General features: G+C 48.9%; 2 protein-coding genes across 2 annotated transcripts in view; both read left to right on the top strand.

Moving 5' to 3' along the window:
• Positions 1-25,735, top strand: part of LOC126543562 (uncharacterized) — a 238,409-nt gene that overhangs the window by 72,585 nt on the left and 140,089 nt on the right. The window lies entirely within an intron of this gene.
• LOC140216278 (uncharacterized) overlaps positions 21,839-25,735 on the top strand; it is a gene marked incomplete at its 5' end in the record, with an annotated part of 34,595 nt that continues 30,698 nt past the window's right edge. The window contains one exon of the mRNA XM_072286673.1: positions 21,839-22,219. Within this exon, the coding sequence (XP_072142774.1) occupies positions 21,839-22,219 (381 nt within the window). The remainder of the gene's footprint in view (positions 22,220-25,735) is intronic.

Here is a 25,735-nt window from a genome sequence, read left to right as displayed (position 1 = left end):
ATACACAGTGGACGCGCCGACACAACGCGCGACGTCACTGGGAGAATGTTATGCGATTGCCGCTTCGAGAAAGGCGTGTGCTCTTATTCAAGACGAACAGCTCGTGGTTACTGCTCTCAGCAAGACGATTGGGAATTTGCCGACAATCTCCACTCTACGGTTCCAGCAGCCATCGTCGTTTTCCTCGGTCGACTTTTATCTATGCCACGCTACGGCGTGGATGTCTCGTGCCTCGCGCTGCTAGCTGCGAGATTAGAACGCAATGGTAGAAGAAGAAAGAAAAAAAGAACAAGGGTTTGTTCCGCTCCTGCCATCGATCCGAACGGTTCTCAGGTCTTTCGCTCGTTCGCTCACAGAATGTTGCAGTGGACCTAACCTCGGTCCCTATAACGTGGTGACCCGGACGTGACCCGAGCACGCAACGCTTTTTCTGATACTGTTCAACATTTCAGGTACCCACCTTCACTGCCTATGTCTATGTTTCTGTCTCTATGTTTAGTTATTTTTTTAAAGCAATCATCTGCGAGACACACCCTAGTTCTTGCAGCAGCTTCTCTCTGCTCCTATACCAGACTGACACTCCCGAGACTTGTTCGTAATCCTCAAACATTACAATACACTATTCACGGACGTTATAGCTTCCGACTCGGCCACATCGTATGTCATGTCGCGAGGGAAAAACAGCCGACGCCATTCTGCTGCACGCTTTACGTTCTCGTTCTATAGCAAGAAAGAGATAAGAAGAAAGTTCGCCTAGCGCTCGAATTTAAAGTTCATTTTGATGTTGTTGTTTTTTTAAGGTATACTTTTCAACGCAGTAATTCACTCGGCGCACAAAGCTTGCGCGGCATCCTCTCGAGTCTGGAAAGTGCGCGCTCACAACGGTCCGCACATCACGCTGCGCGCGCCACGCGCTTTCTTCGCACGCGCTCCGACGACGTCTGCGAAGACGCAACTCGTGGACGGGCCCAGCACATTCGTCAGGATTACGCGGGGCTAAGGACCCGACGAAGAGAGCCTCCGAAGAAAAGGGCCGCGCACGCCGCACGTATACCACGCCGCACTTGGCGCGTCATTTCTCGTTCACGCGCGCTTGCGTTCTATACGACGGCTGTGCGCTGTGTATACGACGACGAAGAAGAAGAAGACGAGGAAAAGGTGAGGAGAGCGCAGAGGATGAGGCGAAGTCAGGAAGTCGCCGCCGCCCCCGTCGCAACCACACGCGCGTCATCTTCTTCTCGTAGAAATAAAGATGACAAAACCGGAGGCGGCGGCGATTCACGGCTGAAAAGAAGTTTTCAACGCCGAGGGGAAGTTTACGAGCGGTTTCTTTCGGCGTCAGGGGCCCTTGTCCGTAAACCGATGTGTTGACGAACTCTTTGCAAGTTTTCCACTCGGAGGGTCTGGGACAGAAAGCGCCAGCGGGGTTTCGCTTGTTTTTGTGTTGTTTTCCATCAGGGATCTAAAGAAGGAGCTCTACATAGCAAATAAATATTTGCGAGGGAATCGCGCGCAGGCACTCGGGATAATGCTCGCTGTGGAGCCGAATCCCAGCTGTCAATATCGAGGCTTTTAAGTTTTTCTTTTCTTTTTTTTTGTATTTGCCGCGTTGACGACATCTCTAGCTTCCGGCGTGTGAACGAAGAGAGACGCGTCGGCTGGAAATACGCCACCCACCCAGAATGAGAGGGAGACGTGAGACGGCACGGAGATTGTGGGGATAAGGGAGGCAATTTAGCTTCGGCTTTCTGCGAGCGCTTAAAAGCGTTGCGTTTTTCAGTCGCGCTAAAAGTGACGAGAAGTATCAACGCACGGTGTGTAGAAAAGCAATATCAGTCGCCAAGTCGCCAAGCGTGACATGAGTGAGTGAGTGAGTGAGTGAGTGAGTGAGTGAGTGAGTGAGTGAGTGAATGAGTGAGTGAGTGAGTGAGTGAGTGAGTGAGTGAGTGAGTGAGTGAGTGAGTGAGTGAGTGAGTGAGTGAGTGAGTGAGTGAGTGAGTGAGTGAGTGAGTGAGTGAGTGAGTGAGATAGTGAGTGAGTGAGTTAACTCATATTAAGTAATGCCGTGTAACTTACACCCCTCTGTCACAAAATTGCTCATGCATGTCGGTCAAGTCTTCAGTGTTGTGTTTAGCGCTATCACGCGCCGGTAATTATATAATGGAAGTAAAATGACATGTGCAATCTGTACAGCTCAAAGTATAGTTGATGTAGATCTCATATGCTCAAGAGACGACAGCGCAGGCTTTCTTTTTAGAGCTCTCAGGGGATATACACATTCGAATTTGTGCGGCATAGCGAGAGGAGTGCAATTCGGTGTGCATCGAGCCCAGATTTTCTTTGTAAGCTTTATTTCTTGGATACCGCATCATGGTGTAAACTAACAGCTCAAGCAAGCATGCTGGATTTTGTAGCTCTTAATGGCGCGTGTGCCCTCAGAGGAATTGCACAAAATTAAATGGGTGATTAGGAAGACTTAAGAGAAAAAACAAAGACACTGCGAAGTGCACTACACCTTGTCGTGCAAACTAAAAACAAAGAAAAGAACGTGACGATCGAATGTGTCTATTCTATCGCCTCAAGGTTCCTGCTTTGACTTCCAACCTGGCTGCGATTTCCGTTCTTTGGCTGAGTGACCATCGCTGAGCTTTCTTCGCCTTAACCGGTGCATCACTTCCACATCACGCTTTCTCTCAATCTCGCCTTCTATACTTGTTCCTGCCTTAAAACACCGCCATTCCTTCTTCCGACGACGGACTACTCAAGGTGCGCGCCCTCAGCAAGACAGTATCTAGGTAGCCGCATCCACCGCAAGAATGCCCGCTATTTTTTCAACGACTACCCCCTTCGGCCAACATCCCCTGCCCCACGCAGAACGAACAAGCGCTTCGCATTGTTCTGGCGCATGTCATCGCGCCAGTAACGAGTTAAGACACCCCTTTCATCACATCGCGATCATGAACCGTTATACAAAGAAAAAAAGGCAACACACGCACACACGCTCGCACGCACACACACACACACACACACACACACACACACACGCTAACAGCCGCTATCCCTTATTGTCCGCGGCTGAAATGCTCCGCGCGCCGTCGTACATCCGCGAGGCAACAAAGAATGCCGCTGGCCCCGCGGTCGTCGCCACTACTCGCGCGGTCGGGACGGCAGAGCACAGTGGCGGTGACCGAGGCAGTGAGAGAGAAAGAGAGAAAGAAGAAAAAAAAAGGGCCATCGGCGTCTTTGGCCGCCTTGCCCTCCGACCGCTCGCCGACCGAGACCTCGAGGCGCGGCGGCGGCGGCGGCGGGGTGAAAGGAGTGCGGGACGAGCCGACGCGCGGTGTGTATAATATACCTTCGTCCCCAAGGCGAAGGCCACACGCAGTCCACTTTCGCTAACCAGTTCTCCTGCGCGCCCATCTCGTTCGCGCGCGCCCAACCCTTCCCTTCCGTCGCCGTTGCCGCAGCGTTTGCTCAAGAGCACGCCGCCGCCGTGTAACAAGCGCGCGCTGTTCGCGAACAATGTCAGGGACGATGGAGGGCCCTAACGAAGCGATCGCTCTGCGCCGCGAACGTGGCTGTGAGCCGAACGAAAACGTATGGCCTTTGCAAGAAGGCGCCGAAGCTGCGACCTTAACGCGTTTCAAACAGTGGTCGCACTGTTTCTCGTTAACCGTCGGGTTAGTAAGCCCAGGCGTACGCGAAACAGCCGGAAGTTGTTTTCTTTCTTCGTTAATAAATGAAGGGACGGAGCAGGGAGGAGAAGGATTGAGTGCAGCTTTTGTGGAGTCCACATAAGGCAAGAAATATTTTTCGCTAGGCAGGGTTCAGTGCCCATTTGTGACCCTCGAGTCGCAGTCAAAGAACACGGAATCCATCCGGTTCTGCACTTCGTGAGCTAACCACTAAGGCAAGCATGTCTGTATCTCAACAATTCCCGCCTCTAAATTGATCCTCGAACCATGGCAAAAGAAAAAAAAAGTGAATCACCAGAATCTGTTTAATTACGAGACACAGGGGCGGAGCTGCGGGCGCCTCCACATTCATTCTCCTTTAACGGATTATGCTTAGAGAAGTAACGTTCTACAATAATTAGCACACGCCTATGGCCTTCCTAAGGGTACACTAATGTTGCAGTGACTTAATGCAAGGTAGGCTATTTGCTTCAGCCAGCGTGTGTATTTCAAAGCCTCCATCTATGTCGCTTTTCGCAGGCTAAGCTCTCGTTCCTGGAGAAGCGGCTCAAAGCAGCTCTATAGAATACACACTGTGCTGACACCGACGGGTGTACGAGCAAAACATTAATCAATACTTATCTTCAATGCGACGGCTGGTCTAAAGCAGTTCAAGGTAGGGACCTTTGTTAGGTGTCCAGTGTGGGCGCCAAGCGCAAGTCTCGACGTTGAACCACTTCGGAGCTGTCGTATTTCAGTGAATCGCTCCACTGGTGTTTCACACTGGAGATGTTACGTGGCCAGCCATTAAATCTACTTCCGGCTGATTTGGGCGCCTCCGCCAATTGCTGACGCACCGAAGTGGTCGACTACAGTCTTTCACGTGGGCTGTCCCATAGGGCCTTGAATGGCCTACGGCAATGCATGAGCCGGCTGAGGGACGAAGAAACGCCTGTCGAGGCGTGCTTTGGGAACCGGGCACCGCAATGAGCCTTCGAGCGTAGGCACAACCAAACGTAGGGCTGCAGACATCGATAAAGTTCACGCACTGTACAACTGCAGTTGCCGATGCTGAGATTACGCAAAGAAACAGCCAAATGCATGCACACACGTGCCTCGTGGGGAACATCCCCGCCGTTGTATAGAAGAGGCCATCCCAGACCCACGACGCGAGCGTCTTCGCACACTACCCATTCCTGAACGGTGCGGGGGCAGGCACGTACACCACAGAAGTCCCCAGTCACTAATGGGTGGAACGAATGCACCACGGAGAACGTAACACGGATGTTCTCACGGCGCTTTATACATTGACAAGATCGTGCTTAACGTTGAGTCGCGATGCGGTGCATATAAATTAATTTGCGAACGTACGGTCATTCGCATTCCGTGAGAAAAAGAAAAAAAAAGACCACTGTGACGCGGCCCAGGTTGTAGAACAAAGCACGTCTTGCTGGTTCACACAAGCGCCGTCGCCTGGGGGCGTAGACCACAAGTGTCCCACAGCTATAATGCAGGTCACCAGTAGCGTCTTGCGAGTGAGAAAAAAACTGCAAGATTTTCAACGCTAAGCGCTCCAAGTGGGTGATGGTGAAAACATCGCTTCCTTAACTGCATTTTGCCTCCTGCAGTGAGGACAGTTCGACACCCGTGTATATAGGCGCTCAGAAAGGCGCTTCCGATGTAGGAGACCAAATAGGGGTAGGCTCTAAGTGGTAGCCAGTTGGTGCATGCAGTTGGATCATTTGCTCAGAAGACCACGGCTATCTCGCTCAAATTGGACAGCTGCACTACTCCGCGGCAGAAAGGGAGCCATCAACGGTCGGCGTTCTCATCAAAGCATCGCATGAATAGCTACGAGCTATTTCAGCATTCACAGGGCTGTCAACGCCAAATCGAAGAAGGCTTCGACGATGTGACGAGAACGGGTAATGCCGGTCGCCGTGGTCAATGGCCACGAAGAGAGGTGTCCCACCTTCGGCGACGTGACCGCGGCCGGCTCACAACAGCTGGTTCAGCGTCGGTATACACCGCACGCAACCGCACCTGCACCGAGCAAGTATACTCGCCGGCACATTCGCCAGGCCATCGACACCTCTCCGCCGGTCGCCTCCCTTGGATACGCCAGCATATAGCCGGAAGGTGAAAGACACACTAGCGAACGAACGAGTTTGCGTGCGACGAGATGCCAATGTTCTGTATGGCGTTCGGGATCTAGAGTACGGGAGAGAGAAGGCAGAGAGCGCCGTCCACGTTCGGGGGCTCCGGTTTATCGAATCCTCGCCCCGGAACCAATCTGGCTATGCCGACGAGAGGCATGCGTGTATACGTGCGCGCGCGTGCGAGTTTATTGATGATGGCCCCCACGGCGCCTGCGGCTGTGTTGGCCGCAGTCCTCGATAGGGGAGATGTCGCGATGCGTGCCGTCCTTCGCTCGAGTAAATGAGATGCTTGTTTTGGGGGTGCGCGTACGCCCCTTGCCAGAAGGTGACCGCCGTGGTATTTTGATTGGCTACGCTTATTACCAGATTAACGTCGGACTACCGCGGCGAGGAGGTGTCTGTGAACGATGATCGCGTGTTTGTCTTAATCTTCCGGAGTAAACTGTGAAGGGTAGGACTTTGGCAGGACTCACTTAGCTTGTGTATCACAAAAGCATAGCACACAGATCCATACTCTGCTTTTTTTCTTCTTTCTCTTTACTTAACTGAGATAGCAATTATGCGGGCACTCGAGGCGCATTCACGCAGTCGGCGCCGTGGTCGTGCTGTCCCATTCGATGGCGCATGAACGGGTTGCGTGTGGTGTATTAAAGGGTCTCCCGAGAGACAGGGTGCGTTTGACTAAAGAAAAAAAAAAAGAAAACGATGAAGTGACGCGGACCCGTCAACGCTATGCTCAATCACCTCGGTGTCGGTGCCAGGACAGCGTTATACCCTCCGCTGTTCGCATGAACATCGCGCGCAAGCCACTAATACGCTCCAACACACGAACGTTCTCTCTGAGGTGCTGAGATAAAAAAATTTGAATAAATTATGGGGTCTTGCGTGCCCCAACCTCCGATCATGAGCCGGCCACGCCATAGTGGGGGACTCCGGATTAATTTTGATCCCCTGGGGTTCTTTAGCCTGCATCCAACGCATGCAGGGCACACGAGCGGTTTCTCTTCCTGTTTTTTTTTTTTTTCTTTTTGCATTCCACCACCATCGGAATGCGGCGGCCGCGCCGCTGCCCGGTTCGAACTCGCGACCTCAGCAGCCCAACGTCGTAACCGTTGGGCTATACCACGGTGGCAGAACTGCTGTGTGCATGTACTGCACTGAGAAGAACGGGCAGCAAACATCAAGCTAACGTTATGCAATATTTCACTGCGCGTTCACTAAAAACCGACGGTTTCCCGCCAGTCACGTCTCGCGCATCACCAAGGTGTGCGACGCCTGAAACGTACCCCGCTGGCGGCACTCCTAATCGCGCCAACGTTGTGGGACGCCTGGTAGCTGCCAGGGCGCTGTTTCTGCTGCCCATCAGGCCTTCTGTGCAGCGTCGCGCTCGTATGTCGCACCCGCGTAGAACACCGTCCGAGAAGTCCAGTGGCAACGCTTTTAACGTTGCTATCGACGCGAAGGTGCCGCCCTTCGAGCAAAATTGCCGATCTTCTTCTTGGCCTGGATGTCCGGTTGATTCTACCGCTTCTTTTTTCTTGTTTCAATTTGTTTGTGTGTAACTGTACGGTGTCTGCATATGGTGCCATGCTGTTCGATGATCGTAAACGTGTGACCCATGTGACTTTATTTCCATGGCTGTGCGGCGCTGCCATGCCGTCCTCGGCGCTGTGTTGAGTGTTCTACGTAAAGTGGTCTGACAGCCTGAAAGCGTCAAGTGTAGAGAAACGATAGCTGAACATCCGTATAAATGCAGTTGATAGGACATGTCCATATATGATATCGCCGTGTGAGATCGTTAGAACTGCGCAAGATTTAACAAACCTTGTCTTCCATATCATGAAACAGCGGCAGCCTTTTTTTCTTTTTCTGCCCCATAAACCGATCCGTGGAAGCGGTATGTTCCATAATATAATAAACAATCAGCGTAGAATTGCGGTGTAGTGTAACACGTAGAAGCACGCGTTAAGAAGTTTCGTGGAGGTCTCTATGACTTCCAACATTCTATGTTATTCCTGTCCTGAAAGCGAATGCCTAAACATCCTACATAGTTCTCATCAATACTCTACATAAAGCCGTAAATGCGGAAAGGTTATTGGTTGTATGCCAACGCCGTTTCCCTCTGTCCAAGTTTATCGACCTCGCTAGGTTAAGAAAGACGTGACGAAGACATTCGACTTCATCCGCTGCTTTCTTTATGTTTCAGTTTCTCCCTTACCTCTAGTCCTTGCAGAGCCTGTTTGTTATCATACGTCCGTTATTCGACCGTTTGACGAGGGGCGATTAGCGGGCGTCACTATAAATCGACGGCTGCCCCGTATACCGCTCACCGAGTCACGTTACTCCAAACCGGCGCGCTGCTTAGGATGTGAAAAGCCCGAAAGACACACCAGGGCAGCCAGACATCGCCTCTAAACCGACCCCGACGACCGCGCGTTATAAGCGGTAACAAGAAAGAAACGGCCCTTCCTTCCGCAATAGAACCACTCAGATAAATCTGCGCGCCCGCGGGCCACCTGTACGCTTCGCCCCGCGCCAAATTTCGTCCTTTATCGCCACCCGCGCGCCCACAGCGACCTGACTGAGGCAACGGCTCCGTTGAGAAACCGGCCTCTCACTACCGTTATAAATTGAGAGGCGCCGGCGGAAAGAACACGGGCAGACCTGATAAAAATGACGGCGAGCCTGCACTCATCGCCTACGCATGCGCAAAGAAGAAGAAGAAGAAGTAAGCAAAAGAAGATATAGCTTACAGAAAGTTGGAGTAGTAGTTAAGGCTTGGCGCGCGCGTACCTGTTGGGAAGTGAGTGGCGGAGGAAGAGAGAACGAATCACCCGCCAAATCCCGCACGCAGCGCCAGACGACGGTAATCACAAAAGAATTTCATCCGCCGCTCTTCGCAGTCTATGCGGTCCAATCATTTCGGGGCACCGGGCGCTTTAAAGCCTGCATAATAGACCCCGCACGCACGCACAGCGAGCGGCGGCCACGTTGTGCATGCAGCACGAACTATATGTGCGCGGGACAGACTGGTTGCGGCGCGGGAGGCAGGCGTTCTCCTCTGCGTTCCCGTCTCGTCGTCGTTGTTTTTTTTCGTGCCTCCCCGCTGCCACGGGCTGATAAGCAATGGCGGCGGCAGCCACCGACGCCGCATAAACGTCCAGCCCTTCCTCGGCTGGCGAGAGCACGCGCACCTTGAACACCGCGCAGGCGGCAGGCGCCGTGGCGTTCACTGTTTTATTCCTGGCGTTTTGCGATGGCCGCTTCCAGTGGTACTCTTCCTCGTCCTTTCTTTTCTTTCTTTCTTTCTTTTTGTCCTGTGCGGAGAATTCCGTGGCCGTGGCCTCTAATAGGATGCCTGGCGCATACGAAATCGAGGAGATTACGCGAGGAAGGTGTGAGGGACGGACAGGCTGAAGGGGGCACGGGGCCTCGGATTTTGGCGGGGAGGAACAGCGGTTTTTATGTGGAAACGAAAGAGAGGCTGCGGGATGCCGGAGAGCATTCGTTGCTATTGCTTCGCGTGGGCGCCCTGTTCTGTTTTTCGCCCCGTATTTCATTTTTTTTTTCCTCGCCCACACACCTTTCGGTTCTCGCGTGCGCGCGCTGAACTTGGCAACAAGCAGCGCCGCGTCCTTAATCACCCGGCACCCGCGATGCCTTCGTGTGCATATAAGCAAGTCTATAAGTGTGAGCGTAATTAGTGAGCTTGTGATCGAGGCGGGATGCAGAGTACGCTCGGATACGGTTATCGACGTCGAAGGTTGCCTTATAGTTAATCTTTTTTATATTTTTCCAAAGGTTTATAGTTAGCGAGGCTTGCGGTATTCCATAGCGTTAACGTGGCTTGTAGTATTCCTTTGCCGCGATTTACGAGAGCAGTGTAAGTCAGGAATCAAGCACGCGAATTTCAGTGAGATGTTTACACCCTCGCTCGTCTTGTTTCACATATCTGTGTAAGACAAAAGAGATTAACTACTTCCTTTTTTTATTTCTTTTTATTTGTATGCATGTGTGTTGACAAAGTGCAGCAATTATTTGAAGAACAAATATAAGTAAAACGGCCTGCTCATATTTCAGATATTTGTAACCTACACAGACAATCCTATAGACGTCTCTGCATATACAACCAGCAACATTTTCTCTCGCTCGGAACATGTCACATGGACACTTGAAACTTTAAAAGCCAAGTTTCCTTCGCGTACTTTCCCGGGTTTTTAGTGGCTGCCTCTAGCTGCTGGCTGTTGGCTCGGCCGCTATGTGGGCGGATATATATATATATATATATATATATATATATAAAGCTTATATGAAGTGCCAGCAAAGTGGCTTATATAACTCTCGTATGCTGACCAAGTATGCGTACCTCTGTTTTGCGTTAAAAAAAATAACTTCCTATATAAAACCTGAACATATAATGTCATCTCACAGACATCTCTAAAGCACACCGATCTGTTAACGGAACAGTGAATTATGTTGAGCGAATTCTTTGATTTGCTTTATTTTCTGTCATTTAGCCACTCGGCATGTGTGCCATTGTGTGCATGTGCCCGTTCTTGGCCAATCCTCCAGAACGCGCATCTCCCGCTACGATTCTTACTTAAAACCTGAACATACAATTTCGGCTCATAGGCATCTGTTGATAGAATGGCAATTTATAGTTTGTACATTCCTTTATATGCGTTTGCGTTGATTTAGCCGTTCGGTATATGCCACTGGAGGTATGCCCGTTCTTGGACAATCCTCCAGTATGGGTTTGTCTCACTGTGATACAGGAAGTACAGAATCCTCAATGCGTGTCGGGCTTTTCTTGGCGTGCACCTGCCATCTCCATTCTCCCCTCGAGAGGAAAAGGGAGGAGGAAAAGAGATAAGAAGAAGGCAGGGAGGTTAACCAGAATCATGTCCGGTTGGCTACCCTACACCGGGGGAAAGGGAAAGGGGGAGAACAAAGATAACAGGGAGAGAGGAGGGAAGGAAAGAAGGAAACTGCAGTGAGTTCGCTGACGTGTGTGGCCTTACAGAAATTGCATTAATAGTCACAGTTGGTCGCACAAGCCCGTCGTCCTTAAGAAGCACAAAAGTGCCTTCACCGCTTTATGGGCCGACGGGCGATGGGGGCTTCCCTCGAGAAGCACCGTACATTGCCTTCGTCCTTGTGACGCCGCTGCATGAGCGTACGTCTCACATTATGTATTCACGTGATATGGTGTTTGCATTCCTGCCGTGAACGATGCCATGCATGCATAAACATAAAAATTGCGTGGCAATAATGTTGCGAGCTTTGTGGTGGAGAAACAAAGATTCCATGAGATTACACGTTGCATAGATAGAGAGTAAACAAAATTGTAAGCGTCGTCGTTAGTTGTAAAGTATTTAATTAGCTACTTTACTTAAGTCGGTGAAAATGGGATAAACAGGGGAAATCAGAAAAAGAAATTGATTTCGAAGAACCCTAACCTAGAACGTAAACTTCCTTTCCCTATGCTGGATCATCAGCGGCAACATTTACGGTTCGCGAACAAAATTAATGTTTGTCTCTGTAGTTCGAGGTAAACCGCACAACTCGTTTCGTCGATTTATCTAGTGCGCGTAGCTATAGCATTTAATCAAAGGGAGTTTGCATTCTCAGCTTAATGAATCTGCCGCGAAACCGGGCTGTACGCCTTCGGGTACAAAAGAGGCAAGTTACTGCAGGTAAAAGGTGACGCCTAACCAAAGGATAACCACCAGTGCACTTTCTTGCTTCATCTGTTTCCCTTTGTTTTTCTTTTGTTCTTGTTTTTCTTTTTATTTCTCTTGGTCCGCTGCGCCCAGCTTAATTCATTTTACAGCACTAATAGAACCGACGTTCTGCGCACTCCGGCACAAACGAAGCAATAAATTAACCTTTTAGATACAAAACAGCAAACACAGTCCACACAGTTAAACAGCTAGTGCATCGTATACGAGTTCCCGCATGACTCGTTGCGCGCTCCTTCGGCCACTCTGCGCAACGCGTGTCTCGTAAAAATAATAATGAGAGGCAAATTACGTCACTTCGATTCGGAACCGCTGGGAAGAGAGCGAGTGGACGAATATTTAGAGAGAGAGAAAGAGGGGGGGGGGATGGCAGAAGCGCAAAGCGTCCTACGTATTCTTGGGAAGGCGGAGAAACAAGTCGTACGCGGCGCATCGCAGCAATTTGATTTCTTTTCGCGCGCGGAAACAGAGTTGAGATTTTCAAAAAGCAGCGCACGCGATTGGTAATCAGCGTGCATGCTAGCGCGAGAAACGCGATCGCTCGCTTCGCGTGCGTCTAAGCAACAGGCGCGGCGGAGAAATATCGTTTTTTTTGTTGTTTGAATGAAAGAAAAAAAAGCTATATTGTTACATTTTAGATTTTTGCTTTTTACTCGTGGAGTCGGTTGCGGAAATGCGTGCTGGGTTTGAGTTCCCCCGGCTCTTCTGCCGCCGCGGTCGGGGAGAGCCGGTTGCCCGACGCTGGTATCGGCGCGGTCCCCTCGAAGTTCCGGAAATCTCGAGGTTCGCGATCACACGTGCAAAGTGATTTCTTATATCTCATTTTCGTTTTCGTTTTCCTTCGTTTTCCCTTTCCTCTTTCTCTTTTTCCTTCTTCTTCAATTTCGCGCAGCGTGTTTATCTCGGCTTCCGGGGTTGCTTCAATTGTTAAACTTGCATCTCAACCTGGCTCATAAATTGCACCCTATCCACAACTTCCGCCGGTATATACTGTACTTAACGTTTCCTTCGTACTTGTTACATATAGCAGCTGTTCACTAGATACAAGACAGTCCTGATGCCCCCATTAAGTGCAGTCGCGAATGCCTGGAAGGGAACAGAACATTAGTCGTCAATAAAGAATTGATTGATTGATTGATTGATTGATTGATTGATTGATTGATTGATTGATTGATTGATTGATTGATTGATTGATTGATTGATTGACTTCAAATAGAAGTACAGCGCTACGTTGCCAATTGTAAAAAATTATCCGAGATTATTTACAAAAATTTTATCTCGTAGTTCTGAGCGGATCCCAATCTGACGAGTATCGCGTAATGTGAACTGTCCAGTGCCATGTAGTACACTGTTTATCGCACGTATACTCATCAGTGGTCCTCTGTGAAGGTTCCACCAAGTAGCGTTACTTCGTTCGTTAGATAATTTCTCCCACACCTAAGGGTTATGAAGAAGAAGAAGAAGAACAACTGCAGCCGTGCTACTAGTTGCTTGCTTTCTCGCCCCCTTAAAGTCTCATCTGGCGGTGTTATGCCGGCATCCGGAATACCGACAATACGAAAAATTTGTGTTCAGAGAGGCAATGAAAGAAAGAAAGAAAGGAAGAAAGAAAGAAAGAAAGAAAGAAAGAAAGAAAGAAAGAAAATAATGAAGCAAACAAACATGAAGAAATAATCCAAATTGCGTGTCTGCTCGGAAAATAAATTCGAGGTACAAAGTCCGACGTAGACCCTTAGTGAATTCGCGATCGGTGCACGTCAGCCATAAATACACCCTTACCATAAACATAAAGTTGGCTGAATATCTCGCACTGGCCTTCCGGTATCAAATGCCCTCCTTAATATTCCACTCACGCGATATCTGTTCTGTTGAGAAAAATGCAAGAAAATGAAAAGGCAACAGCGACGGAAACTAGAGCTTCCAATTCGCGATAAGCCACCAGCGCACGTATACTCTTACTTCGCCGACTTCTCTCGCAACATTTTTTTGGAGCATGGACCGTGCTTTCACTTACGCACTGGATCCATCCCCCCCCCCCCCCTCCCTTCCTTTCATTTGTGCCTTTTTACATTTATTCACTGCAGTGTCCGATAAGCACCGCTTACAAATCGCCCCACACGTGCCCTTCGCCGTTGGGAAGGAGAAAATGCAGTCGCGACCGGCCAGTTACATGAACCGTGCTGTGTTTCACGCGTGTATAACAAATTTCCCGTTTAGCAGGGTCTAACACACGCGCAAAAAAAAAAAAATGCAATCGAAAGGATTGAAGCTCTCGCGTTTTAAAGTCACTTCACATGAATGAAGCGCGAGTCGAGAGTCCAGATATATATAAGGAAATAAAATCGCGGGTTTCTGCAAGGAAGCGGTTCGAACATTCCACGCATACTTAATGGAGGACATCTATTTTGCGGCTGTCAGGGTGCATTTCTTCGATTTTTCGCGCATACGTAAGCGTTACTGTGCTTGTCATCGTGCAGAACAGAATACGAGAAGAATAAGAAAAGTAAGAGTACAGCCTATAATGTGGATATGAGTATATGAAGATGCGTCTTAGGTGCCGATTGCTTTTGTACTTTGAATGCGACGGACGCAAAATGCACCCCGCATTGAACAGGTTATGTTGAAGCAAAAAAAGAAATACGACGAAGGAATTAGTAAGGATATGACTGCAATGAAAGAAGCACATACGCTAGAGTTAGAAAATGAGTATGCGACGGACGCAGTTCGAGCACAAACGGTACCGTTGAAAAGTAGCTTGAGTATTCCTACTTAGGGATAAAAATATATTTGTGACTCACTTGTCATCAGAAAGAGAATGAGTACGGTATAGAAAGCCTCAGGTGCGCAGTGAGTGAGTGAGTGAGTGAGTGAGTGAGTGAGTGAGTGAGTGAGTGAGTGAGTGAGTGAGTGAGTGAGTGAGTGAGTGAGTGAGTGAGTGAGTGAGTGAGTGAGTGAGTGAGTGAGTGAGTGAGTGAGTGAGTGAGTGAGTGAGTGAGTGAGTGAGTGAGTGAGTGAGTGAGTGAGTGAGAGCCAACGAGCGAACACATAAATAACTTAACGAACGATCAAATGAACTGATGAATAAATGAACAAATGAAGGAATAAATTAAATCATTCAACGAACGCACGGACGTATAAATATCTATGGAGTACTTTTCCTAGTACTTCGCTTCCGTGGTACTGCACCGGGCCTTGTCAGCCGTGCTAGAGTTTTTTCTTTTCCCTCTCCTCACTACACCATACTCGGGGAAGCCAACTAAACGCATGGAGACGCTGCTTTCTTTTTCTTTTCCTTTTTTCCGGCTTCGTAATTCCTTACATAGAAACAACGGCAACGCAACAGATGGCTTTTGCCACGCTGTAACAAGCGAAGCCCCTCGATATTTGTCGTAATCCCCGCCAGTGTCCCCTGTAATCCTCCGCTTTCTGGGTTCGAATTTGCGCTTCGGCGCGATCCCGCCAAAGCCGCCCGTCAGACGACTCGGTCGATACTGCGCACCCGGACGAACGTAAACTACTTGTAGTTTATTTCTTCCTTGCCCTTTCTATCTTTGTTTTTATTATTATTGCTTGCGTCACGTGCGGTTTTATTGGCTTGTTCAAACCAGATTTTATGAACGACGTAAGATCGTCTCGAGGAGTTTGATATCAAAACTACTTAGCTGGGCAGACAACTTATAAACAAAATAAAACAGCTTCACGACTTCGCGTCGACAAATTCATTTTTTAAAGAAAGGCCCAGATTTACGCACGTATTGCTACTGACGGCTATGAACAACGAATAGCTGTTCTTTTCTTTCTTTCCTTCTTTCTTTCTTTCTTTCTTTTCTTTCAGCCTTCCTTCTTTGCTCGCCTCAGATTTCGTTCAATCCTGCGCGGTTGCGCATGATCTGTGCAGAACTAATTAAATCGTGCAACAACGCGAGATGACCTAAAAACGCTTAAGTTCTTCACTATTACATGCTATTGTATATACAGGGATGTATGTATGTATGTATGTATGTATGTATGTATGTATGTATGTATGTATGTATGTATGTATGTATGTATGTATGTATGTATGTATGTATGTATGTATGTATGTATGTATGTATGGAACTACATACTTATTTGCGACTCTCGCGAGACCGAAGAAACTATTGAACCACTCCACTACCTCCGTTGTCCAGCGATGTCCGGCGCCGCCACCCTATCCGGACAGCATTAAACCAACTGGACTCGAGGCCCTTTTCAGAAGCGAAGATCTTTGGACCACGGCCGGCGTTGTCGCGTGCGCAGAAAGGAGCGAGGGCGTTGCTAAGCAGTACCTCAAGTCGATAAGTCTCAGCGACAGTTTACAGACTTAGTGCGCACCTTCAAGTGCGCACGCGCAATTTGCGTTCTCTCCATCTTCCCTCATTTCCTTCCTGTTCGTCTCTTTATGCCATTACTCTAGTGCAGGATAGCAAACCGAACGTGCGTCTGGTTAGCCTCCCTCTTTTTCCTACCTTCTCTCTCTCTCTTCCTACAGTTGCCGCTCAGCATGCATACTTCCGGCTTGTCGTCGTCAGTTTCTCTTTTTTTTTCCAGCACGCAAATCAGCTCGAAACGCAAACAAATGCTGCAAATACATTCTTTGGAAGCACACGACTGTAATCTGCTATAATTTATTCGGTACAACGCCGCATGGTGCGCACGGTGCCGATGCCGAAGACGCTGATATGGGCTACGCACGCACGTGGAACCCGAAAATCGTGCAATGAACCATTAACAGCAATATTCGCTGTAAATGTCGCTTCGAGAACGTCGTTAGTGAGTTTCCCGGCACGTGCTCCGTGAAGTCAGATCTCCGAAGCTATATCACTATGCAAAAACTTCACATCCCGTCAGAGGAATCACTGGCGGTGTATTGAAGATCAGCCCGACAGGTCAATGCGCATTTAAAGAGAAAAAAAAAAACGAAAAAAAAAAGTTACAGCACGTGCCATTAACTCCACTGACCTTTAAGTACGCGACACCCTCTGGAAAACCGGAGTATCGACCATACGCTTTAGTTAACTGCCACTGTATACGTGCTTGCGAAGGTTAGGTGCTTGTGCTTATCATGCACGTTTAACTTCATCAGTCGCCCCAGTAGCATGCTATAAGCTCGCATAGCCATCTAACCGTCTCCAGCATCCTATTGACACATACATCTCTGTCTATTCAGTTAAGTTTACGGGATACATATATATTAATTGCGCCGAGTGCGATGTTACATGCTCGCGTGAGCTACGCTTTCTCTTTAGGTGTGCTGTCGCTGACGCACTTCTCGTGCTAGAACTCTTTATTCGTGATTTTAATTTCCCTCGTATAACACGAGGAACACAGCGCAAGGACGATAACCACAAAGAAAAAAAAAAAGCGACGGGAACATTCAGGTCCCGACGGAACGGTTCCGTCACTGCTTCCTTTGCTGTCCTCGTCTTCTTTTTTTTTTTTCCCCAACTGTATTTCTCAATATAGAGTCACACCATCTCGTCCAGAATGTTATTCTTTCAACAGATAGTTGTTAAAGCGATGACATAGCTTTCCAGTCTGTCTGCCTTTGTAATATCTAGTTAATCGCACAAACATCCTGCACCGCGCCTAAGAAAGGAGGCAACGTGAATTCCTTGAGGCGGCGAATATAATTAGGCCGGGGCTGGATGCAGCTGTTATCATGCAATATGTGGCGGGTATGTTATCATGCAATATATAAGGGTATGTTCGAAAAAGAAAATGGTGTTGGCGGTTCTTTCTGTGTTTATATCACCACGGTATTTGTTATTTCTTACGTAATTTTTAACCTCTTGTTTTATCAACATCTTGCATGAAAATCTTAGTGGTTATTTTCCGCGCATGCGCGAAGGTGCGCCGGGGGCAGGCGGCTTCCTTGCAGTTTCAGTTGTAAGGAATAGCATTCGCGCTGCCCGTGTCCTTCTTTCCGTCCCGTGCGTTCCGCCCTAGTTTAACGTTCTTTAATGATGTACCAACGGGGTCCAAACAGCTGCCGGAATCGCAAAAGCTAGTCCGCGCCTTCGCGCACGAATCAACCACAAGCAGAAAGAAAGCATACTTACATATCGGGACGCACGAGTGGCAACGACTTTCCGCGGCGAGTCTCACGCAGTGCTATAACCGGCCGCGACTGAGTTAACCCCGCCGCGAAACCTAACGCTTCGCTAACGCGCGCGCTGGCAACGGCCTCTAAATTGCATTTACTATTCAGGGAACCAGTCCGCGGGCTGGCCGAGCACGGCTTTAGGCCTTCGCGCGTGTTTGTGCGTGTGCATACGTGTATATTGCGTATCGCGAACGCTGCGAACAATCGACAAGCCTTGGTTGGGGGCTTTTTTTCCCACGCCTCCCGAGAGAGAGAGAGAGAGAGAGAAGCGAAGAGAAAGTGCACCGCGCACAAACCGGGGACGAGCTCTGCCAACGACGAACGACTATGCGCGAGAGCGCGTCAGAGAAGAAAGTGCAACGACTCATTTTTCTTATTACGCTCTTCTTTTTTTTGCGTTCACGGTCGCGCGCGTTTTACAACTCCGCGCCGGCCGGCGGCCAACAACTGGCCCCCGCCACAGCAAGCTGTAGCTGACCGCGCCCGGACACGCGGTGCCTCTGTACACGACGGCCAACAGCGTCGTTGCGCTGCGTGTTGCGTAACGGGCGCGCGGCAAACAAACGATCTCCTTATTCAGTGCCGGAAAAGCATTATCCGATCAACAGCCGGAAAAGAACATGCATATTTCAGTCGCGCTAGACGTCCGTGCGCGTCTCTCTCTATGCACCCAGCGCGCGGATGTGGTTATGCGCAGAATCGGCGGGTTCTTCTGTTATGTTGTCTGAGTGTTCGGGAGGGAGGAGGAGGAGTTGCGGTGGAAGTGGGGGGGGGGGGGGGGGGGGGGGGGTTACACTTCTGGCGCTCGCGGAACACAGAGCGTCACGCCTTCTGACCGCACTGTTTGCGCGAATGCTGAAACAAAGGAAGACGAGGGCCTCTCGCGACTTTCGTGCAGCCGCGATGAATATGATGAACGAAGTGGATGGCGTTTTGGTGTGTGTGCGTGCATGTTTGTGGAGGGGGGACACCGCAGGGTGGGAAAAAAAGCAGCGAAGTGGTCGGCATCTCTGGCTATAGCGGCCTATGCGAGAAACGAGCGAGGATATATGATCCACGTGACGGTGGTTGCTCTGGATTGGAGCATGAATAATGTCCGCGGCCGGCCGGGTCTTTCTGCCTCTTCCGGTTTCCGGCGCGACGGAGCGAAGACAAATGTTCCAAGGATTGTAGCTGCGTCCAGCTGACATCTTGCGCGCTGAGCAGAATTGATTCTCGGCGTACGCTCGTCATGGCGTCCGCGCGTGCGTGAGTGTGTTCATGCGTATTTTGACTTGCTAGGTTAGCATGCAACTGAGGGAAGAGTAAGCTAATCTGCACAGTCAGCGCACATTTCTCGCGGTAAACAACTTATTATGCGCTTTCAGATTTTCCCGGTGCCTTGCACAGTCCGAGAGTACATACATTGTAGTGTGGTCGGATTGTGGCTCGTTGTTTGCATGTTGTACGTATTCTCTTCACTCGACTTATTACCAAAGAAGAGATGGCTTTTGTGTGGCGAGGTCACTGTGTCTGCAGTCGGCGTTCTCACATGTACACTCGTCTTTCCTCGTGGTAAACCGGCGCTTGCGCCATTAAAACCCATTAATCACCATTTCCCTGTGGTAGCTGTTCCGGAAACGGGACGTCGCAGTCCGACTTTCTCTCTCTCTCTCTCTCTCTCTCTCTCTCTCTCTCTGTGGGAATCGAAACTCCACGGGAAGTTTTAGGGTCAGTGTGTGTGTCAGTGAAGGCCAGGCGCCGGCGGTGTCCGTACATTTCGCGTACGGAACGGATTGTCGTCGTCCGAGTGCATGTCCGTGCCTCACTGTCTGGCCTCATTTTGCGCTCGATCGCGCCGCAGGTAAGAAATTCGTCAGCTAAAGACGGCCAGCCTTCCTGGGGCAAAGACGAGTGCGTTAAGGCACACGAGCATTGATCGGTCTTGCCAGCAGACAAAAAGGAAAAAAATATATGCACCCAGATAGCGTAACAACCTGTCGTAACTATCCGACGTGCGCGTAAAGGGAACAGATAAACAGAAGTTCGCCACCTTTTCTTCGCGCCGCCGCGATGACGAATGGAAAGGAAGCACGAAACAACCTTAATAACGTTCAGCGCCAATTTATTTCCGTGTAGAAACCTTTCGGCGAGACGAGGTAAGGCGAAGGCCGAGGAAATGGTCTACGCCGTTCAGCGCTAAGAGATAAAGAAAAAAAAGTAAAAGTAAAATGTGCGAGCATGAGTGCTCGGACGTCATGAAAAATTCAGCCCATGACAGAGGGCGTGCTCGTTTGTGGCGTCACGCAAGGGGTTGAACTCGCGCTCCGGATCGAGAGTTCCGTGCAGTACCAAACAAGCTGAAAAATATATACGGCGCGTTCACCGTCTCCTGAACTCTATAAAATACGGTCATTAGTTGAAAAATCTGCGTTCGCTACAATATGGACGAGTGATGGTTGCGTCGTCACTCTGTACGCTGTAAATTAGACGCCCAGGATTTCAAAGTTTGCCACTACAGAAAGGATACATTTGCGCAGGCGATCCGCATAAAGGACACGTTCGCTTGACGGCATAGCGACTAAGTCGGTTGGAACGATTTTAGAATGGACTGCCGTGGTTTAGCTTTCGGAGCGCTGAGCGGAACTATAGGTGAGAGACGTAGTACAGAGCGTGTCGGCACGGAACAACGCGGAAACACCCGCGGACATGGGGGAAGAGAGCTGGCTTGCCGCAAGATACGATGGAAAAGGATGCAGACGAAATATAAACTGAGAAAAAAAAATCTGAAATTCAAAGCAAGCTCGCTTTGGTATGACGGAGATGGCCGCCATCACGGACATAGGTCATCCGTCTACTCCAGCCGTAAAGAGAAAGAGAGAGAAAGAGAGAGTTTGTGGGAGGAAAAAAAAATGACCCGGAACACGCAACGCAGAGTGATTTATGCTCAGTTTTAGCCCTGATACAGAAATAAAATGAAAAGAAATGTTGAAGGAAAGGGTTGGGGTGCGTAAGTATGATGGTGAGGGCAGAGTACAATTTCGGGCCTGACCGAAAAAATGAAGCAGCCAGGAGACACGAAGACAGAAGAAAGAAAGGAAAAAAAAGGGGGGGGGGTGGGGGGAATCTGGAAAATGAGTATCGCGGCCGCAAAGTTAAGTTTGGATGCCCACGTTTACACCAAGCCCGGACTTGATCGGCCGCAATACGACGTATAAACAGGGTCTGTTTAGCTTCTCGTTGTCCCGTTTTCTGATGTACTCTCTAGAACTTACGTCGCAAGTCTGAAGAGAAAGCGCGATACGGGCAGCTGAGAGTAAAGAACGAAAAGGTTAAGAAGGAGTATAGATGAACCCAAGAAGGCCAAGAGCGTGAACGGTTCCGTGTGGTCTGCTCAAGACATCGATGCAGACGTCGGCGCACGCCAACAAAGACACCGGAACCTATAATAACGTGCTCTGATGATTTTGTTCGGGAAGCCAGGGACACATCTGCGCGCAATGCGGTTGTCCGCCTCGTACGCTCTGGATCGCTGAACTGCGACTCACATCGACAATAAGCCGATGCTGTCCTACACTAGCTGGAAGGCAGACCACTCTATTTGGACTTGTTTAACGCGTCACCCACGCAATGATTCTCTGGTCGCAAAGCAAACAAATAAACGAAAAGCATAAAGATGAGGCAATGATAATGTGCTCTCAATACAATATATAAGCAGCTGGATCGATGATGGCACTTCAGAATATGATTCTACGCTATCAAGTCTAAGCAGGGTGCATTCACGATGCGAAAAAGAAAAAAAAGAAAGAAAGCAAAAAAAGAGAAAGAAAGAGAAAAATTGAGAGAGGACGCGACGCGCCATGCAACGATAATGTATGGAATCTACGAAATTCGATTATCGTGGGAAATGGGTTCGTAGCGACCTAACTTGGAAACAATGAGGAAATAATAATTACCCCTCTGGACGTGGCACTGAGCTTGGATGAAATTTGCATCTGTTCGAGAGATGAGTGGTGTCGCGATTTGGAAAATCTGTTTTGTTCTGTTGCACGAGCCGTTGTGGAGAGATTGGGGTACGGAGCATTTCGACTATACTCCATGTCTCCGTTTTCTTGAGCAAACAATAAATGGGTAACTGATCGATACGAACACTGAACTGATAATTGCTGCGTGGATGGAGCTCCTTGTGATGTTTCTTGGTGCAGACATCTATTTCTTCCCGCCAGTTTCATTGCAAATACGTCACCGATTGACAATCTCGTATACGGTCGCCACAATTTACGTTCGCCTGCAGATAGCGTATCTCCAGATACCATTGGTTCGATACCAGTGCTTCCGAATCGGCGCGTACGATTTCCTCAGCTGAAATTTGTCATAAAATTGTTCATATTTCGGCTGTGGTCTGCCCTACTCAACTTAATTATCTTTGGCCGCGGTGGTTTAGCGTTTGTGGTGTTGCGCAGCTATAGGCACGAGGTCGCGGGATCAAATCCCGGCCGCGGCGGCCGCATCTTGACGGGAGCGAAAAGCAAGAACGCTCGTGTCCAGCGCATTATTGCGTGCGCCTTAAAGATCCCATGGTGGTCAAAATTGATCCGGCGTCCCCCCCGACTACGGCCTGCCTCATAATCAAATCTTGGTTTCGACACGTAAAACCACACATTTCAATAATTATCTTTGCCACGACGCAAGACAGTGCGGAAGTCGTTTGACGCGTTCACAGTATACTGTGAACGCGTCAAACGACTTCCGCACTCGTACTCGTACAGCTAAGGTTTGTCTAGTATCATTATCACATTTGGTACACTGGCTGCAGGCCAGAGCAGTACTTATACATCAGACACAAATACTAGCGCGAAGTCACACATAGGAAACGTGCAGAAAATACGCGCATCGCTCGGCGAATTCAGATCGGACCGTGCGCAAGAATGGCTCCCCATAATCGCACGTGCAGTCGTCTGGGTATTCCCGTGATATTTGCGGCACACGCAATAGTACGCGCCCCTATGCTGCCAGACTGCGTAGCTGGAACATTAACATAACGAGACTGCGGGAGAACGCGTTTCCTCACTTCTGCGCAGATTGCGATGAATGCGTAATCACTCTGTCCCGAGACCTAATCAGTGCGCACGCTTTCAACGCATACTATAAGAGCTCGCCGAGGGCCCCCGGACAGCGTTAATTATCAACACTGGCACGCGGGGCGACAGGGCCTGCGTTGTTTGCCCCGTCACGACCCGGGTATGGCTTCACTGCTATACGAGGAAATTGTCTCCTCGCAAAAAGAAAAAAGAAAAAAAAAAACCCAGAGAAATGCGTTATTCACCGCGCCAGATATGCACCCATTACTGAGAATTGCCAGTCCCACCTTGCGAATGAGCAAGCAGACAGCGGTAGACGCCCGGTAACTGTGCGTGCTTCCAGGTCGCGCGACGGCTGGTTGGACAATTTACAAGAAGCCAGTCGATCACAAGACCATTTTTATGTGAAAAACTTTTCTCGGTTCTGCTTCCGTTAGGCTGAATTCAATTTTATAATTTTTTTTTACGGCGGTTGGTGACGGCGGTTGGTGGCACCGGATAACATTCTGCTTCGATGAAGATGCTGACTGTATCCATCCAGCCCATCCGTGCAAAGGAAACGAGGAATTGACAAACCAGTGCGCCCCCCCCCCCCCCATCCACCTTTCCTTTTTTTTTTCTTTGACACAAGTACAACGCGGTGGATAAAACAAATTTGAAGAGTGTTAGAAGAAATAAAGAAAGTGAGGAAAGGGCATTATGGCAACTGTGTAACAAAGGGAACAGTTTAGTTCAAAGCAGGAAGCTGGTTAGTCAAGTAATGGCATTGACAATAATCGCGTGCTTTGGTCGTCATGTTTATTAGCACCGTACTTTCCTTGTCGCTATTTTAAGAGCCAAATAATGACCGTTCAGCGTTCCGAGGTAATAAAGGAATGAGGTAAGCGCAATGAAGCAGGTAATAAATATATATAAAAAAAAGGGAAGGGAAGATGGAAATACGAACGAGAAAACGGAAACCAGTTGCACTAAAGATTCAGATCACATACGAGCATACGAGGTCCCACCACACCAACACACATACAGTACTGTTAAAACTGCCCATTTACACAGCCTCGAAAAGTTCGTGTACGACAGATATTTCAACCACACGTCCTTCCATCTCGGTCTGTCGATTCATTGGTGAACCAATGTCGACAAACCAAGCGACGAACCAAATCAAAATTCTGTCGAGCCACAGTCAAGTAATTGTGTCACCGCAGAACTGAAGCCAGCCCCAAGAAGTTCGTGTCACGAGCAAAAAAAGCGGGATAAAGAGGAGACTGCATTTTTTTTTTTTTCTGCCCGACAGTTTCCGTCGACATCCGGTCCTCCGTGGTCCCCTCTCCCACCGCAATTCCTTCCCTCTCCCGAATCTCTTATATCATTTTCCTTTCGTCGCACGAACTTGGCTTTGCCATGAGTCAGCTTCGTCGTGCACAGGTGCTTCGATCGTAATTTCCTGAGAGAGCAGGCACACTCCTTTTCCAACAGGGTGGTTGCTTTGTGTTCCTTCTTTCGAATTCCACAACGCGCACGTCGGCTTGAAGAACGTCCCCGCACCGACAGTGAAGGAAAGAAAGTCAAAGGCGAAAGCACTAAGTAGTAATGATTCTCGTCGGAAAATTCTGCGGGCTAGAAAATTTTGTTTGTCTTTCTTACAGCGATCGAAGGGAACGAAACGACTCACACTGAACCATTCATACTACTTGATTGGAGAGGAAAGAGCTCGACGCAACAAGAAAGAAAGAAAGAAAGAAAGAAAGAAAGAAAGAAAGAAAGAAAGAAAGATACGGGGTTCGAAGTATGTGGTGGATTAGAAGTGCCAGAACAACGCCGCGTACTATTCTTTGCTGCGTTTCTTCGCTCTTCTCCTTCTTTTTTTTTTTTTTTTGCAGTTCTGACGTCTGACGTTTGCGCAAAAACTTAAGGAAGCGTCTCACCTGTCCCATATATTTAAAATTAATAGACAACCACACGATCTTTGGAAGCAGAAAGAAAGAAAGCAAATGGGTAAGAGGGTTAGAAATGGGCGGGCCGAAAGTTGATTGAATATTGAACTCGCAGCCAAAAGGAGAAGAACAAGAAAAACGCCTTATTTGGCTTTCGCAGGTTCGAGATCTAACCGTCTGTGAAGCAAGCGAGGGAGAACAGAGAGATCTCGAGCTAAAACCGCCACTGGTTCAAGGAATAAATTAACTAAAAGCCGAAGAGGGTCTTAGCTCACTTCCTTGGCCCTCTGCTTCACGGAAGGAAGGAACCGAGGCTTAATGTAACGCGCAGTCCGTCGCAATAAATATTGGATGTCTCCGAAAGGGCGTGTGATCCCTACTTTCCGAGCTCGAATTCGTTAACATACTATGCGTGTTCTCTGTGGAAAACTTCGCCGCCGCGTCTCACGTGATTTAGAAGGAGGGAAAGAGGGGGGAGGGGAGGTCTGGGACAAGAAGACAGGTTGTTATTAATTCCTTTTCTTCGTATACGATAACTTTGAATCGGGACTTGTTAGAAAGGAAATAAAAATAGATTGCTTCGCGGAGGAAGGAATAAAAAATATGCAAGATAGCGAAGGCAAGTCAATAGAAGTAGGGGCTCTTAATTAATCAAGGATCCAGTCGCGCGAAGAACGAAATACGCGCGCCCTCGGAATTCTTCCTCGCCCGCTCGCAGTTTAATTAGAGCGCGCCTTGTATCGCTGCGAAAGAAAAGTTCGGTAGGCGGTGAAGCGTGAACACGAAGCAAAGCGGAAACGACATTTCGGGATAAATAGACAGCGGCATCGCGCGTGAGCATAATGCCTTCCGTACAGAATCGCTGCCCCCCCCCCCTCTTGTCTTTATTTTTTTTTATGGGAAGTATTTGTTTCGATAAAGTAATTTAAAGGAACAGGATTGCTGACCAAGAAAACTTTGTTGGCTGTGCGAGCTGGTTTTCCATCCCATTACGATGAAAACTGATTAGAACTGAGCTGTGATCCGGCCGCGCGAGGACCTGTAAT

The sequence above is a fragment of the Dermacentor andersoni genome, chromosome 3 (genome assembly GCF_023375885.2).
Source record: "Dermacentor andersoni chromosome 3, qqDerAnde1_hic_scaffold, whole genome shotgun sequence".
In the NCBI taxonomy this organism is placed as follows: Eukaryota; Metazoa; Arthropoda; class Arachnida; order Ixodida; family Ixodidae; genus Dermacentor; species Dermacentor andersoni.
Note: the sequence above shows the minus strand (reverse complement) of the source record. Positions and strands in the feature narration are given on the sequence as shown.